Below are 19653 nucleotides of genomic sequence, written 5' to 3' on the forward strand. Positions count from 1 at the left end.
AGCTTGTGGTCACACTTTCCAGGCCGCTGTACTTCCCCAATGGTGTAATAAACTAAATCGCTTGGGAAATTTACAACCCGGTGAATTCAGTAAGCGTTCCCTGTTACATCTGCTTTAATGCCTGTGGTGTGACGGTAGCTTGCTCGCCTCACCTCCAGTGGGACGGCAGTTTGACCCCAAACTGCCTCGCATCAGCGATAGGCAGATCAAGGCCATTACTATCCTCTTTTCTCGCATATTTGTGTGTGTGTGTGTGTGTGTGTGTGTGTGTGTGTGTGTGTGTGTGTGTGTGCGCGCGTGTGCGCACGTGTTATTGTGTACTCACCTAATTGTGGTTGCAGGGGTCGATTCATAGCTCCTTTCCCTGTGTGTGTGTGTGTGTGTGTGTGTGTGTGTGTGTGTGTGTGTGTGTGTGTGTGTGTGTGTGTGCGAGCGCGCGCGCGTGTGTGCGCGCGCGCACGTGTTGTGTACTCACCTAATTGTGGTTGCAGGGGTCGATTCATAGCTCCTTTCCTTGTGTGTGTGTGTGTGTGTCTACTTTTTACAAATTTGGATCTGCATAATGCGGTTATGCGTGTGTTGTCGCGTGTTCTCTTACAAATTATCGTTTTAATTTTTAAAATGTAAAATTTTGGTCTAGTTTAAAGAGGAGGGACGGGGGAAAAGGGAAAAGCTGAGAGATAGTGAAAATTGTGAGTTCCATTATAACTGGACACAATACCTACATGTAGACGAGTAATATAAAGGCAGTTGTTAGGTATCTATTTCTGAAACATTTCGGCTGGGCTGGGACGAGGTCGCGGGGGAACTGACCCCTCGGAAGTATCCTTCAATTATCCTTCAGGTACACAGTAGGTTTCTTCAGTTGGATACAGAGGTGACAGTATACAGAGACAGTGGTAGTCTAGAGGTAAAGAACCCTACTGTATAGGCAAATAGACATACTCAACTGTTGTAAACCGTCTTTGTTTTAACATGTTATCCTAACAAGTTCACTTCTAATTAACCCCATATAAACAAAAATCACATTTAAAGCAAGTTTCTCCTTATTTCATTATAATGAAGACTAGACAAAGCTTTTATTCTCCTCTGGAGATTTTTTCCTCGAAATATGTAGTGCTCGATATTTTCTGGACAAGTGAGAGAAAAATATATTCATCTCCTCCTTGAGAGGCTGACGACGACGCTGCATTATGCGCGAGATGATGAATTTTCCCTGCAAAATTCTGGAGAGAAACTTTTAACTCGTTTTATTTTTTTCTGATTTTACGATACTTTTGTTTTAATTTTCATTTCTTGCCAATCCAAGTGAATGACAGGCGAAATTTTCGTATTTTTTCTTAGATTTTAATTTTGATTTATTTTGGTTGATTCCTTTGGTTTATTTTTATTAGCTAGCAGTGAAAGGCAGTCTTCCTGCCCACCACTTCCATTCACTCGAGGACTGGATTGTCCTCAGTCTCAAGAGCGTGAGGGAATTTCTTTGACGCTACAAGATTAGGAGATTTTATTCTTCCTCTGAGGAAATTTCAGTCCCCTCGGTAAGATGAGGCCTTTTACCCATACTATTTAAAGTATGAATGGGAAAATAAAAGTCCTTCACCAACAGCGTCCTTTCACACAGACTTGATAATTCTTCATGACGGACCGAAACGTTAAAAGATCTTCATCAGATCAGTTTATTTCTGAATTGGTTATGATGCTCCGACTTCTATTCTTCAACTGTCTCACTACTACTACGTACTTAAGGATAATACTGCAAATCTTTGTCTCACTGGCTGAAGGAGCATTAAAGGAGCTAAGGTTATGTGTATTTCCTTTCTCTCCCTCTCTCCGGATGTGTTAAGCAGGAATAATGAAAGCCATAATGCCGTAACTGGAACATTTCGCGCACACAACCGACACTTACTAATCTTCAGACGAAGTTTCCATCCCGACTTGATAATGGCCCAGGACGGACCGAAACGTCGTCTTAATAAGTTTCCTCTTCAGGTGTGAGCTCTTCGTGAATTGTGGAATGTAGCTATGATCATTTCCTCCTTGTTAAAAGGAACTAAGGATACAGTCCTCCTCACTTCCAAGAAGTGTGTTAAGGGGCGGTGATTCCTCTTTCAGATAAACGGAGATTTGTGTTTTTTATTCCATTCTCGGCAGTGTAGTCTTGGTGAATTATACCAAAACATTCGTTTTGGTATAATTTGGTATAAATCTACCAAAACATTCGTTTTGGTAGATTTTGTCTCGGTACTTGAATTTTTGTTCAGTTTTGATGAATTTTTGTTCAGTTTTGATGAACTTTTGTTCGGTACTTGAATTTTTGTTCAGTTATGATGAATTTTTGTTCGGTACTTGAATTTTTGTTCAGTTTTGATGAATTTTTGTTCAGTTTTGATGAATTTTTGTTCAGTTTTGATGAACTTTTGTTCGGTACTTGAATTTTTGTTCAGTTATGATGAATTTTTGTTCGGTACTTGAATTTTTGTTCAGTTTTGATGAATTTTTGTTCAGTTTTGATGAATTTTTGTTCAGTTTTGATGAACTTTTGTTCGGTACTTGAATTTTTGTTCAGTTTTGATGAACTTTTGTTCGGTACTTGAATTTTTGTTCAGTTTTGATGAATTTTTGTTCGGTACTTGAATTTTTGTTCAGTTTTGATAAATTTTTGTTCAGTTTTGATGAATTTTTGTTCAGTTTTGATGAACTTTTGTTCGCTACTTGAATTTTTGTTCAGTTTTGATGAACTTTTGTTCGGTACTTGAATTTTTGTTCAGTTTTAATGAATTTTTGTCCAGTTTTGATGAATTTTGTTCAATAGACCCTGATTTTTGCTTAATGCTAGAAGTTTTTTTTAATTTTAGTGAAAATTTAGAGACATTATTAGCATCTACACAGAAGGAATTATCCTTCTTGCAGAGATAAAGTCCCGTTCCTAACTTTATTTTTCCTTCGGAGTAAATTTATTGAGGTTTTTTACAAAATTTTCTCAAAATTAAGCTGGTTTAAATATTGATGTATATTTAAAAAAAAGTAATTTCAACGATGTATTCTTTGGAAAAATATATTTTTTTCCTTCTTTGCTCCTATTGGTTCATACATTGTTAGTGTTCGCATGCAGTTAACGTAAAAATTAAGTTGGTATACAATTTTTCACCTTATAGGGATAAAAAAGAGAAAGATGATAGATGCTCTGTCATGCAAAAAGTTATTTTTCCCCCCTCTCTTTTCTCTCGTGCTGGAGAAAAATGAGTGGCGGGGAGGGTGTGTAAAAGTCACTGGTAGGAAAATAACGTCAATTACGTTTATTTTTGGTATGGAGGGGAAAATCTTCCACCATACAGGAAAACTGTTTTTCGACAGGAAGTTTAACAGTCGAGTGTGTGTGTGTGTGTGTGTGTGTGTGTGTATGTGTGTGTGTGTGTGTGTGTGTGTGAGTTGTCATAGGCACTTGTCAATGAACACTTAGCCTGTGTGTGCTGTATGGCATATTTTCATGTTTTGACTCTTTTTATTTTATTTTTCGACAGAGGCCGAAGCAGTGGTGAACGGGCCGAGTGAGGTTCATATTGAGGAAGGCTCAAAGCTGGCACTGGAGTGCCAGGTGAAGCACGCTGTCGCCCCCCCAGTTTACATCTTTTGGTACCACAACTCAACCATGGTTAACTACGGCCAACACGCACTTGAAGTAAGCTTTTTCAGTTATTTTTCCACTTGGAATGTGTTATGTTGATTCTCTCTCTCTCTCTCTCTCTCTCTCTCTCTCTCTCTCTCTCTCTCTCTCTCTCTCTCTCTCTCTCTCTCTCTCTCTCTCTCCCTCTCCCTCTAACACACTTTATAAAAGACAAAATTTACTAATATCAGGTAAATTTAATATCACTAATAGCGGTAATAATAAGTAGCATCAAACACACTATAACATGTCGCTCACACCATAACACCTGTCGCTCACACCGTAGCACCTGTCACTCACAGAACCTGTTCTCCATAAGGGATGTCGCTAACACTCCGCGGTCTCTCCTCCCTGGCAGGTGCATCACCAAAACTTCACCAGCAGTCTGGTGGTGACACGTGTTCGTCCCTCTGACGCGGGTACCTACTCCTGTCAGCCCCACTTGGCTACCCCTGCCAACGTTACTGTACACGTCGTCACAGGTCAGTTCTTATTGGAATTTATTATTTTTATTGTATTATTATATATATATAATTATTATTCAGGGATTTTCTCCCAGTTTATTAGTGTTTATTAGTATTAATAGGGATTTTCCCACAAACTTAGTACATCGTTCCATCTTAGTGACTTGTAGCATTAGCGTTCTCCATGAATGATTGCAAGCAGTTACTGTAAACGAATTTGCTGTAATGATTTATTTCTTCTATTCACTTCTTTCAGTTTCTCGTTTTCTGAGTATATTGTACATCATGATCATATCCTGAGTTTCATCTCCAGATTTGTAAGGATGTGTCAGTAATTTGTCTTGGCCATTCAGTACTCCTGGAGTAGTTTGATTTTTTTGTAGTTTCTGCGTGTGTGTATTGGGGTGAAGGCTCCACGCTGGTGTTGCTTACTCTGTTGGTACGCCAGAGGTTATACACAGGGTCCTGAAGGGGTTCTAAACGTCAGCTAAAGGTCAGACAAGAACAAGTCCATCCCCATCAAGTCCATCCTATTGAACGTTAAATGGAACGAGAGAGGAAAGAACCCGCTCGTTGAGAAGTGGAATATTAAAGAGAACGAGAGAGGAAAGAAAATATTGAAAATAATAAATATGAGGATAACAGTTACGAAAGACTGTGTTGAGGTGCCTGGATGTCGTTCTTAAACGTACGTAGCTTGCAGCTCTTCGTATTGATGGCGTTAAAATTTGCATATAATATTTGCATATCCTTGTATAGTTTTTTTATGTGGTTCTCAAGTCTCTCTTGTCAGACAACGAAGGCATATCAGTTTTTTTTTTTTTTTTTTTAACTTTGGGAGGTATTTTGTAGGATGTATAGAATTTTTGTTTATTTTTTCTATGCACATCACACTACTGTCACATTCCTCTCATGATATAATATACTTCAGCCATTCCATACAGATTTAGCACTTCCCCTTCAACATATGTCATATTCCATTTTCGATTTAATGAAACTGCGCGTGCGTGTGTGGCAGGAAAGGAGACCCGCCTTCAGCTCAAAGAATATTGGAGGCTCGATCTTCTGTCAGGTAATCGAGACGCTCGCTATTCTTGCAACCAGACTTGTTAAACAGGTTCTTAATTATAGGGGCTAACAAGGCCACCTCGAGCTGATTATATCCGCATGTGTCAGTATGGTTTTAAAAGTGGGTTTCTCTCTTTACATTAATGCACTTTAAACAATGTGTGTACTCATTTGTGGTTGTAGGGGTCGATCATAGCTCTTGGTCCCGCCTCTTCGTTGGCCGCTACTTGGTCCACTCTGTCCTTCCTCCTAGAGCTTTATCGTACTACTTCTTAAAGCTATGTATGGATCCTGTGTGTGTGTGTGTACTCTAATTGCACTCGCCTAATTGTGGTGGCAGGGGTCGATTCATAGCTCCTGGCCCCGCCTCTTCACTGGTCGCTACTAGGTCCACTCTCCCCCTGCTCCATGAGCTTTATCATACCTCTTCTTAAAGCCATGTATGGATCCTGCGTCCACTACATCACTCTCCAGACTATTCCACTGTGTGTGGTGGTGGTCCAGGGGGGGGGGAGTAGGCAGGTATATTTTTCTGTGCACTTAGTACTGCATATGGAATATATTTATACATTTTTTCATTTCATTCAAAACGTGAGATAAAACGTGTTAAATGCTAATCCATAAATTTATCTGCATGTTTGTATATATATCTCCATATTGAAATGTATAAACGCAAATTCATTTAACTTCGCGTTTATTTGCTCAGCTAAAAGTGTGTCACAACGCTTAACACTCCCCGATATTTGCTCGTCAGTGACATAAAATCTAAGGTGAAAATACAATAAATATTAAAAAAAAAAAAAAACGCATGCATGGCCGGCCTGATGAGTCTCAGACTGAAACCAAACATTCGTTTTATATGTATATCTTAAACATTTCTGGTTTAACTTTTCCCGGGTGTTTTGAAACACGGGAAAACACACAAGTATCCGTCATTGACAACTCGGCTATTTGAATTGCCTTCATTATATTCATGGATTATTGTTTCCAGTCTACCTCGCAATTTTAGGTAAATATTTGTCTTTTCATATTTTAAAATGATTGCAAGCAATTACTGAAAAATTTGTTGTAGTGTTTTATTTTTAATATTGCAAGTTGCACCTTTATATCTTCCATTATGCGAGTTATGAATATTTGGATATAATTTTTTTTTATTACGAAGATAGTTTAAGTAGGTAAACATACATTAGTTATTTTTTTCTGAAAAATACTCAAATGATGTCTTGTATCTCATCTGATCGGTTACCTAAAGTTGCAAGGCTGCACAGGACTTGCAACACAAGCAAACACCCGGACTGCAACAAACAGCTCAACGTTGACAGTGTTGGATACACACACAAAAAAATCCACTCATGTACGAGATGTTTTAGATACAACACTGTGTTATTTTCAAAATTGTAGAACATTGGGAAAGGATGCTATAGGAGGTAACAGGAGCTACATCTCGAGCAAAGTAAAAATGTTTACGGAAAAAGATATCAGAGATGCAGCATCACTTTCAAAACTTTGCAGAAAGTAGTCACAAACATGGGAAAAATGCCACAAGGAATGAATGCCACATCAAACATTTAGTAAAACTGGTTAGCGAGAGACCACTTTCAGAAAACTAAACAAGAATCTATTAACAGTGAATGTCAGGCCAGTCATTGAATATGTAGCATCAGCCTGGATCCATCAGTTGATAATGTATGTACTTGACTGGTTCAGAGGTTCGCCACAAGGCTGGATCCGGAATGAAGGATAATTAGCCACGATGAAAGACTAAAGGTAAATTTAACCTTTTTCAAGCGCAAGTTTTGGAAGAGAGATTCTCAGTACGTAAAAAAAAAAATACTCATAGGAACTAAAACAGTGTGGCATAGAAGGAAGTGAAATAAGAGCCAGTGACATAATATGTAATATTTATTCAATGATTGGCCACTTGGGGGTTATGAATCGCTAAAGCAGGAAGTGTGGCGTTTAGGAGACGGAGTCAGGAGCCGAGACTCGACCTCCCCCATGTATAGATAGAGGATTATAACTTTCTGGACCGACACGCGCGCACACAAATCGTAATCTGAGACTCGTAAATTAGCCTCGCTTATCATAATATAAAACTCGGTTATCACTGTATACAAGTTCAGTTGTCACTATATAATTAACCTAAATTATCGCTGTAATTAACTTTAGTTATCGCTGTAATTAAACTCTATTACTGTAACCTCTCACTGCAGTTAACATCAGCTATCAATTTAGCCTTATTTATCACTGTAACATCGGTTTTGCTGTAATTAATTTTGGTTATCACTGTAATGAGCCTCGTTTATCACTGACTATGGTTTTTTCCCCTAATTAGTCTGTTATTTCTAATGAACTTCAGTTATAACTAACCTGATTTATCAATGTAATTAACCTGATTTATCCATGTAATTAACCTCAGTTATTACTGTAACCTCAATTAACAATGTAATTAACCTTAGTTATCACTGTAATTAACATCAATTATCACTATTCGTAACAAAGTATTAAGTCTAGCAAACAAACTGATAAACAAAATACTCGATTAATTCAAAATAATAATTACGGGTAAATATTTGTATTAGCTATACAAGCTGAAACTGACCCATGGCTTCAGTAATGATAGTTGTATTACCTTTAAATATGATGCATCAAATGTTGAATTGTTATTCATTGTAAAATGTTAATAGTTGTATTGTTATTCAATGTTAATAGTTGTATTGATATTCAACATAAAACATTAATAGTTGTATTGATATTCAACATAAGACATTAATAGTTGTATTGATATTCAACATAAGACATTAATAGTTGTATTGATATTCAACATAAAACATTAATAGTTGTATTGATATTCAACATAAGACATTAATAGTTGTATTGATATTCAACATAAAACATTAATAGTTGTATTGATATTCAACATAAGACATTAATAGTTGTATTGATATTCAACATAAAACATTAATAGTTGTATTGATATTCAACATAAAACATTAATAGTTGTATTGATATTCAACATAAAACATTAATAGTTGTATTGATATTCAACATAAAACATTAATAGTTGTATTGTTATTCAACATAAAACATTAATAGTTGTATTGTTATTCAACATAAAACATTAATAGTTGTATTGTTATTCAACATAAGATATTAATAGTTGTATTGATATTCAACATAAGATATTAATACAGTTTTGTGTATGATAATTAGTACAGTGGTGAAATAAAACATTTATTTGGAAAATTAATGCTTATTTGAAAAATACACGGCAATGATATGACAGATAATTGATTTAATAGGTGATATGACAACCCTTTGCTTTTATAAACACTTGGCAAGCTGTTCGTCGTGGTACCAGGTCATAATAACAGCAGCAGTTAGCTTCTCCACGATCCTGCGTTTGGTTATTGCCAGTCGATTCTCAGTTGGGTTGAGGTCAGAAGAGTTTCCAGGCCAGTTTAGAACGCTTAGCCCAATCTCTTTGAGAAATGTCAGCATTTTTCTGGAAGTGTGGCATGGATCAAGATCCTGCTGGAAAATGCCTTCTCCCTCAGGAAAATCTCTGTGTGCAGTGGGAAGCAAATGAATTATCAGGATTGCCTTGTATTTGTCATTGTTCTTCGTTCCCTTAATAACAGGCCATCCAGAGCCTTTAGAAGTAAAACTACCCCAAAACATCTCAGATGGGTGTTTTGGCGCTTGTCAAATGTATCCATTCCGTCTCGCTACCCCTGTACTTCAAACTGCGCCTCATTTTAAAATATAACTTTTCTTCATTCGTCTGTCGTCCATCTCGTATGATCGAGTACCCTCCGCAGCAGTCAATGATTCTTTGCCGGCTTTCTGGCAGTTCTGCCAACTTCAAGGAGCCAAATCTCTCTGTAGATCTTTGGTGATTTTCTTTGGATCCTTCACACTATTACTTAAGATAATTTTGTCATCGTAAGGTGTTTTGCGTTTTCTTTCACATCTTCCTGGATGCAGCGCTCCACAATCACCAGTGTCGTCAGCTCTCTTCAGAATCCGACCATCGGTTGACTTTGCTAGGCTCAAATTTTCGGCGATCTGTCTGATACTCAAATTAGCTTTCTCTGAGCTGCAATACTTGCACGCTTCCTAGGTGTAACATCCATCATGAATTTTAGCAGTAATCCTGAATTAAAGGGGGAGAATTTGCCGAAACTACATTCACTCATGGAGCATGCTTCCAGGAATAACCTTATAGAACAACAGCTGTTGTAGCAATAATAACACCACAGCCGGATGGTTCCCAGAAGTCGGTAGTAAACTCTAGTGAAGAGAGAGTCCAAAGTATAATAATTAAACTGGAGACTAAGACATGAGATAATCACAAAACTTACTCTTGTCCCAATTAATTTACACAATAATGTAGTTGTATTTGTTATTCAAATTGCGGTATTTTCAGTTGCATAGTCATTCAATATACAGCACAACTAATTTCCATTTAATATGCAACATTAACACGTTCTCTATGAAAAATTTGTTTTTGAGTGGAAGGTGGATGGCGGTGGATGTAGAAATCAGATAGTGCCGCACCTAGGACTGATTTCCGTAGATTGGGATAGGGTGTACATACACAGCTTCTTTCGTTGGACTTCTGAGCGTGAGTGCTTAAAACTCTGCGTAATTTGCAGTGTGCTGGGGATTAGTGCACAATTTTTAACTGACAACAGCTTTAAAATTTTCCTTACGTCGTAGTTTTCATAATTACTGAGTGCCTCCTGGGACCTCGGAGAAATTTTAAGCAAGTTTTTTAACATTCATGAGGTTCTAACTGATTATGGTTTTTCGTAACATGGTGTATATTTTGTTTTAGTAGTTCATATTTTTCTTAGTTTTCTTGAGATATTGTTAAGCATGTTTGTTTTTTCTTATATTTAATGGCAAGAAAATCGAGTAATCTGGCAGGCCAAAGTGCTGTTCAGACCTCTCAACCATCTCACGTCCTCACTTAGACGTTCTGTGCACGTCCTTCCCTATTAAGGGATTCATCGGGTAGTTACCCATCACTCCTAAGGAAACCTTGGTTCTCGGTCTGTGCTGAGATCAGAGACTTTAAGATCGTCTCATATTAGCGCTTCAGTAACGTTATACTATACCAGCAGCTACATGTATTCCGACCTCCAGAATTACGAGCGTGAATTCTGGTTGCACCAGCGAGGGGAAGCTTCAAGGTGCCTTGATGTTCGTGAAGGGCTCTTGAGTCAAAGATATGAACCTAGTCTCTCCTGGGATCGAACCTGATAACCTCTCATTCCCCTGACATAATATGCTCCTCATGGTTTAGCTCTTCGTTGATCAAAAATGGAGTGAGGAGGAAAAAAGATCGTGAGGTTTGTGGCTGAGAGTTGAATCGTTAGAGGGAAGTCACAAGGAGCCGGCCTCATTGCAACTGCTGTACTCTGAGTAGAAATGTGCAGTGTGGTGGCTCTGGAATGTGCAAAGTCAGGTTGTTCACATCCCAACTGCCTATATACTTCTCATTTAGCGAATGTTGACTATGAACTTAATATGTCTTCCGCGTGAATGTTCCACTTTGTTATACATTTGCTATGTAATTACTAAAATGCACTCATTCTGTAACGTTCGAAAATACAAATTGAAATTGATTTACAAACCCAAGTATCGGTTAGTACTCTGAGAAAGAAGTGGTCCCGACTAGAAGTTCATTATTTACGAGCAGGAAGCTCCTGTCAACGGACAGTCTTACAAACACTGCCAGAGTCAGGAAGTTATGAAGGGAAAGAAGAAAGTCAGTTCTAGGAAGGAGGTTCAAGCCACTTATGCTTCACACAACTCCGTGTACGGAGCCAGTGTGGAAATGAGCGTCTAATGCTCATTTTCCACAGAAATTGTCACTGTGATGATTTTCTGTCGATTGAGGAAATTGCACTCTCATCCCACCAATAAAAACATACTTAAAGCGAATACTGCTTCTCTGCCTTTTACGAATTACTGTGAAATACATTTTACTAATATATCATGAGCTACGATTTTTCTAGGATTTAACATAGGTTTTATGATCAACTGGGAACCGCTACGGCATTTCAGTATTTTTTTAATGCGTTTGATATACAAATTGTAATAGTGCTGTTTTTTCAAGTATGTTTTTTGTAATGTTTTGCGGACATTTCAAACAGTTTTATTTTCTTGCGTCGTGGTTTTAATGAGCGTTTCGTATATGTTGCGAATGAACTTGTTAGTGTTAATTTGTGTGTCCTAGAACTGTTTGTGTCCCACAGTTCCCTGGGTTCCTGCAATCATATAACCACGGATATTGATACTGTCTTCTCTTATTGTCTTCTCTGTATTTTGCTTTCAGTTTGTGTTTTCTGTATTTATCCTCTTCCTGTGTTATCTTATGTTTTATTGTGGCCGTGGTGCTACAACCTTTCACTGTATTTATTTTACAATTTCATTTGTCTCTAGTACGTTATTATCTGAATGTTCATATAACTAAGAAAGCGTTAACAAAACTAGTAACAAGTTAGCAAACTATTATACTTGTATACCCAGCATCACAACACCTCCCTATATACCAGAACATCTTGTACACAGTTGCACAGACTTCGATACAAGGATAACCTTCCCCACGACTTTATACTTAACCACACCACTATGTGCACACTACCCCTAACTTCCACTGTTCCGTAATGCATCACTACACCCCCAATATACCCACTACACACACACACACACACACACACACACACACACACACACACACACACACACACACACACACACACACCACTCCAACTCACCATTACTCCTTCACACACCATTATACCCACTCACATACCCACTCCATTATTTGCCTCCCCCCACGCACACCACTGCTATCCCACATACTACTACACTTCCCACAAACCATTGCAATCCCTACACTATATACTCCTACACTACACCCCTACATTAGACGTTTATACTACACACCCAACACTACACCCCCAACAGTACACCCCCACACTACACCCACAGCAGTACACCCCCAACACTACACCCCAACACTACACCCACAACACTACACCCCCAACACTACACCCACAGCAGTACACCCACAACACTACACCCCCAGCACTACACCCACAACAGTACACCCACAACAGTACACCCCCAACACTACACCCACAGCAGTACACCCCCAACACTACACCCACAGCAGTACACCCCCAACACTACACCCACAGCAGTACACCCCCAACACTACACCCCCAGCACTACACCCACAGCAGTACACCCACAACACTACACCCACAACAGTACACCCCAACACTACACCCCCAACACTACACCTCCAACACTACACCCACAACACTACACCCACAACACTACACCTCCAACACTACACCCACAACACTACACCCACAACACTACACCCCCAACAGTACACCCACAACACTACACCCCCAACAGTACACCCCAACACTACACCCCCAACAGTACACCCCAACACTACACCCCCAACACTACACCCCAACACTACACCCCAACACTACACCCCCAACAGTACACCCCCAACAGTACACCCACAACAGTACACCCACAACACTACACCCCCAACACTACACCCACAGCAGTACACCCACAACACTACACCCCCAGCAGTACACCCACAACACTACACCCCCAGCAGTACACCCACAACACTACACCCCCCAGCACTACACCCACAACAGTACACCCCACATTGCGCACAATAAATCCACTTGCCCACTTCGCCAGCAGAGGACGACCCGACCATTCCGCTCCCAACAAAGAGTAAATCCGTTTATGCCCTTCACATCAGGAAAATTCCTCTCTCAACGGGTAGGAAAATTCGTTTATCCTTTATACATGAGCACGCCCAAGAGGTGCATGCTTCTGCACAATGACTCTCTCTCTCTCTCTCTCTCTCTCTCTCTCTCTCTCTCTCTCTCTCTCTCTCTCTCTCTCTCTCTCTCTCTCTCTCTCTCTCTCTCTCTCTCTCTCTCTCTCATCCTTACCTACATGCGTTTGTGCTACCAAAAACTCACAATCTCTACGTATTGGCTTAATAATTTGTTCAGTGAAAACGTACCTATTGAATTAATTGCGTGAGCAGCCAAAAAAAAAACTGTATAGAAGCATAAAATTCCGTTTACATTGAAATTCATTGCAAGAGTTAAATAATTATTTAGAGCATTGCCCCGACCTCTATTATTATTATTATTATTATTATTATTATTATTATTATTATTATTATTATTATTATTGTGAAGCAATCAGATTCAATCTCTAACTTGTACCGAGTATCAAAACATAGAGTTAATGAAGGTGCAGTTTGGTATCTTTCATACGTTACAGATATTTTTTTATTAACTGACATTTGTATAACTGTGACTGTTAAGGGAATCTAATACAGATAATAAATGAGGTAATTGTAATCTGTTTATTTTTTTTTATGGGTCCAGACATCTGGACTATCACTTATATTCATTTAGTGTCGCTGAAACTCGACCACCGCGTGCTTGTGTAGATTGCAACTTCTGGAAGGCTCCCCCTCCCTCTCTCTCTCTCTCTCTCTCTCTCTCTCTCTCTCTCTCTCTCTCTCTCTCTCTCACACACACACACACACACACACACACAATTACTCTCCTCGTTCGTTGTTTGGCAAATATACATAACCTAGGTCAAATAATGAAGGTAGTCGCTGAAGTCCTTAACCAAAGTGAAAGTCCACACTCCACTCACTCCACCTGCCCTTTAGTACGTCACTCCTCCTGCACTCCACTAGGTGTCACTCCCCTTCTCTTCAGTCGGCTTTCCTCAGTCCATGCACACCCCTCCGTCCACTCTCCATTTCATCCCTCCCTCCACACTGCATTTCATCCCCCCTCCACTCTCCATTTCACCTCTCCCTCCACACTCCACTTCACCCCTCCCTCCAGTATACAACCAAGCTCCACCTCGTCTTTGAATCCTTCACTCCTCTCTGCTCCTCTTCATTCTCCACTCCTACACTCTCTACTCCAAGGTCTCCACCCTTTCCCTCCACCCCTCTAACACCCCTCTAAACCTCTCCCCTCAACCTCTCCCCTCAACCTCTCCCCTCAACCTCTCCCCTCCCCTCAACGCTGCTTCTCCTTCAAGATATTTTCCGTTTACAGTGATGAATTGAAGCATAAAAGTGCCTCTTACGTTGGTTTCCTTCCCGAGTGGCACAGGAATTGTTGACGAAACGTCCTGGACAATTTTTTCCCCCTCGGAGCCCGACCTTTCTCTAGGACAAAACAAAGAGCACATTTTTCCTTTTGTCTTGTCACAGATAAGCACAGAAGATGAGCTTCTTCCTTTTATTTTGTTTTGCCTGACCTAAGTACAGGAGAGGACCTATTTTTTTTCCCTTTCGTATTTTGAGTTATATAAAATTTTCTTGAGTTTTTTTTTTTTTGAGGGGAAAGATATTTAAAATGTGAATATCAAAGGTTTTAATTTTATGTGGATGAGTGGAAAAAGTTGTCTTTCAAAGGAACAAGGTTTATAATTCATTTTGGGTTTAATATTTCTTCCCCCGGAATGTTTTGCATAAGTAGTGCCTCTCAGTCGGTACTGTTAATTATCATCCAGTCTTAAAAAAAAAAAACTGTCATATGGATATGTTTTAAAGTTATTGTTCTTATGAGACGAATTATTACAATTAAAAAGTCTCAGTATTGTGACAAAAACAATTCAATTGAGAGCGGAAATGTTGTCGATGTTTCGATCCGTCCTGGACAGAAACATCTGTCATAAATTGCCAGGTTGGCATATTTAGCAAGAATCATTTTAGCAAGGCTCGGGTGGTATGTTTTAAAGCTTAAATTCCCTTGATGTCAGCGAAGGGCTCTATTCTTTTCAAAGAATTGGAACTATCTTCTCTTTGGATTGAGCGCTTGTACATTACATTCCATTAGAATTTAGTAAAGAACAAAAAAGGCACAATACCGTGACTGGAACAATACACAAATATCCCGCATATAGCTTACGACGACGTTTCTGGCCGACTTGGATCGAATGGCTCAGTGGTCCAAGTCGGCCCGAAATGTCATAAGCTTCTCTCTTCTACGTGCGGGTTATTTGTGTGTTAGGGTTTAGTGCTTCCCAGTGAAATGTGTAGTTCATATAAGAGGGGTTAAAATGGTTTGAGCATCTAGAGAGGATAGAGCAGAAAAGGATTACTGATAGTGTATAAACCCAGGATGGAAGGTACGAGTAGTAGAGGTCACCCCGAGAAGGGCTGAAGGGAGGTTGTGAAGGAGAGTTTGGGTTGTAGTGGTTCGAGCCTCCAGCAGGAGTTTGCGAATGTGTTAGATTGGGGGAAACGAGCGTTTTTTTACATATTTGATGTGCTGTTGGAGTGTGCGCAAGCTAACATGAAGGGATTCAATAAAACGGATTAGCAGGACTTGATTATTGGAGGGGAGAAGAGCGGTGCCCACACTGCACTTCAAGGTCATCTCATATGTGATATCTGCACACTTGGGAGGCAAGAAATCAACCGAGTGATGGTGAATGTGTTTACTTTTATGAGTTGCTTTACCTTGGAGGGAGACCACCGATGTATTAAGAGTCTTTGGAAATTTGAGAACGAAACAAGAAAAGATTTATATAGGAATTTCTTCGTGGGGCTGAAATTTTATTCTGATAATGAAGCTTTAAACCCAGAAGGGTTTCACCGCTCCTGGGAAATTGAGATAAAAGCTTTAAAGGAAGAGGTGGAAGTTAGTTAAAATTCCTTGGATCAAGAGCCCTTCGCCGACATCAAGGCATTCCCTTCAAGGTTAAATTTTTTTAGTCTCCTTGTGTCTGGTAGGCACAAGAGTAAATCCTTATACACTATCCTCACATTACTTCCATTAACATGGTACTGCAAGAAAATTGAAGCAAATATATGAATTAATATTAAAATTATTTATCTGAAAACGAGGTATTACATATGATTCTGATTATACATATAAATAATTTCGCCTGTTTGCGAATTGCCGTTAAGCATGTCTATATAATAATTAATATTCCTCTTACCTGTTTTCATCATGGGAAAATTATAAGCTAATATTCACTACGAACTAACACTACATAATATTATAATAGGTACACTTAACATTTATAAATATGCATTAGAATACAAAATAAACAATGTACACTACTCATTAATTAAATAAACTACACTAAGTGTTTAAGCTATTCAGTATACACTCAATATAGTAATTAACACAGTATTCACACGACAGTAAACACTACATATAAAATATATAAAACTCTAATAATATACTTCGCACTATACAATGCACACTAACAATGTGCATTACAGGTTCCACTAACAATATACATTGAAAACTTTATGCTAAAATGCACTGATTTCTGTTAAAACTTATATTTACCTTTGGTAAAAACCGGTTGGAATACTAATTTAACTCATAACCAGTGTAACCCATAAGTGTAACCTTTGGTCATTGTAACCCAGTATAACCCATGGTCAGTATAAGCCATGAAGGTTAGCTCATTCCCAGACCCATTCCCGATGAATCCCATTCCCATTGGAATCCATTTCCTGTATAATCCCTTTCCCAGTGGAATCCATTTCCTGTATAATCCCTTTCCCAGTGGAATCCATTTCCTGCATAATCTCTTTCCCACTGGAATCCATTTCCTGTATAATCCCTTTCCCGGTGGAATCCATTTCCTGTATAATCCCTTCCTGGTGTTAGTGTTGTCGTTGTAACCTATTCCCGGTATAAAAGTACAATCTCTTAAGTCCTAACATAGCGGTAGGCTGCTCTGAGTATTTTTGCCCTGCTTTACGTGCTTGTGGTATTAACAGAAAGCGTCATTAGTCCAACATTGCTTCTTCCTCACATTAATATTCCATTTTTTCCTATTATTTTTCTTCACGGCAGGCAAGAAGCCGGCGGCCATGCAGCACGGGAGAAAGCAAGTGGGAGGAGGTGGGGAGGCTTCCCGTCCTCATCTCGCTATTCTCCTCGTAATCTCCATCACCTGCCTCCTGGCCAGCCTCCCGACGGAGCGGTACTTCCATCTCCTCCATCGCTGCTGCTACTGACCTCTCCTAGCAGTATATGGGCCTCAGCTTCACTAGTCAAGCGGGGAGTTCCTATAGGTTATACTGGAGTAGAGGGTGAGACTGAGGTTCAGGTTTGTATTAAGCCAGTGTCATATCGTCGGGTGTTTTCTGAGTCAGTAACTTCCAAGGTCAACCTCGAGCCTAACAACACTCTAGCTTCAAGGTTGATATTGTCCAGGTGAAGAATGAGTCACAATACCCAGGCAGAAGCAGTTCACAAATAACCTATAAATTGGAGATAAAACTAGACCACTATCAGTCGAGTTTTGATGGTCCAAAACAGATTAAAACCTTAATTTATCTACCATTTGTAGGCTAGTTGTGGAATGACTCTCCCTGTATAAATCTGGGTCAACATTTATCAAGACCAACTTGCTCTTGGCCAATAATTCGAAAGTTGTATATTGATACGCAGATATACGTTCGTTACACTGGTGTGAGTCCTATCCTAATTTGACATCTAAAATACATTTATTTCCCAGTTATTTGTCTCATTGGCAAATGTCAGTCACTTCATCCGTTATTCTATAACCATAGAATGAAGCGTCAGTTTTCCTCGGTCATTCTTCGTATGTTTTTCAGCACCTTTCTTTACTAGAGTGGGGACCATAACCGATAAGTTATTTTTTCTAGGTATCTGCGTTATTTGTATGTTTGATATAAAGTATTAGCTATTAGGTGTGTCGTAAACATGAACTCTTGGTCCATTTCTTATATGTTAATTAGACAATATGCGGTTTATGGCATTTTATTGAGAAATCCCTGGTGGGCGAAATGTTTCAATAAAATACATTAAGCCACATAGTGTCTTTCCAGCATATTTGTCGATGTATAATACCGTTGATATGTATCCACTTTTCTTCTAACAAGAATTCTAAAAAAAATCGCAATCCGTTTCACTAATTAGTCTATGACGCGCTTATTCTTTTTCCGCGGATTTAGGACCATAAATTTTTCGATGCTAAAAAACTACAAGGGAGGGAAGAAGAAAGACGGGTGCTTTGACGGTGAAACAGCTCTTGATCCAATAAATTGGAGGTACCGTCTCCTTCGGATCATACCTGATTTCCTCCATGTTTATCATTCGCTCTATGACCCCAAGGTGCCTGATGCTTCCCACTGATTACAGCGATTTTCTTACACCACGTCCCTGACCACACATCAAAGGCTTTAAAGTCTTTGTGGTCTAAAAATTTATCGATCAGTTTCAAATGTCGGTAAAGTTATATAACTGTTTATTTCCTAATTAATCTCTTATATGTAAATTATAAACAGCACGAGACCAAATACTGTCGCCTGAAGAACGTCAATTACGATAAGTTCCTTCCCTGATTGTTGTTTATGGAGAAGGGTAAACCCGTCTGAGAGTCGTATAAAGTAATCAGACTTGATACAAGGGAAAAGTAACTCTGTATTACTTAGATTTTATTCCATAATCTTCATCTCTCCTGAAATAAGGTAAGCAACTCTTGTTGCGCAAAACAGGAGCAACACCCACGGTCATGTAGAAATAAAATTTTGTTTTGGTTAGTATACACTTATTATATACCGCTCAGATATCTTAAAAGATTAATAAAAAGGCACAATACCGTGACTGGAACATTACACAAATAATCCGCACATATATAAATGCTTATGACGACGTTTCAATCGGACCGAAACGTCGTTAAAAGTTTTTCTCCATTGTATCTGCGGGTTTTCTGTGTAACTTGAGATATTCTTAAGCAGGAACACCTCGTTCTCTAGGGAAAACCTCACCAAGATATTGATTAAATATTTTTCAAGGTAACTGCCGGCAGTTACATCAAACTCTGACCGATTACAGTATTTTGCCTGCCATTGAGATCACCCTGAGTGGACAGTAATATCAAAATGAAGGTTTTTCCCCCTGCTTAAAGCGCCTTTGAATTACAACTTATAAAACGCTGGGCAGTCTCCTAAATCATTGCAAAATATCGTAATTATGGAAGGTGGCCAGGGTAATATTTGGGTTTTAAAATTTTAAATCGCCAAAATTTTAAAAAGAAAACATGGAGGGATTTTTTTAAACCCGAGGGAAAGTTTCATTAAAAAAATTTTCCCAAAAGGCCCTTTTTTTTAAAAACCCTTTGATTATTTAAACTTTTTTTCAATAACCCCTAAAAACCCAACCCCAATTAATTTTTCAATTTTTTTTCCCTTTTGGCCTTTTTACCCTTTAAAAATTTAAAAAAATTAGGGAAAAAAAAGGTTTTAGGTAAAATTTCTACCAATTTGGGGGGTATGTTTTTAAACCATTTTATCTTCCCCCTTGAAAAAATTTTTTCCCCCTTTTAAAAACCATTTTACAAACCCCCTCCAAACAAAAA

General features: G+C 38.9%; 1 protein-coding gene across 1 annotated transcript in view; it reads left to right on the forward strand.

The window, feature by feature from the left end:
• Positions 1-19284, forward strand: part of LOC128699365 (transmembrane and immunoglobulin domain-containing protein 1-like) — a 152323-nt gene extending 133039 nt beyond the window's left edge. The window contains exons 5-7 of the mRNA XM_053792037.2: positions 3525-3682; positions 4026-4149; positions 17121-19284. Of these exons, the coding sequence (XP_053648012.1) occupies positions 3525-3682; positions 4026-4149; positions 17121-17284 (446 nt within the window). The 3' untranslated portion in view covers positions 17285-19284. The remainder of the gene's footprint in view (positions 1-3524; positions 3683-4025; positions 4150-17120) is intronic.
• The last annotated feature ends 369 nt before the right edge of the window (positions 19285-19653 follow it).

This window comes from Cherax quadricarinatus, chromosome 61 (genome assembly GCF_038502225.1).
Source record: "Cherax quadricarinatus isolate ZL_2023a chromosome 61, ASM3850222v1, whole genome shotgun sequence".
NCBI classification, from domain to species: Eukaryota; Metazoa; Arthropoda; class Malacostraca; order Decapoda; family Parastacidae; genus Cherax; species Cherax quadricarinatus.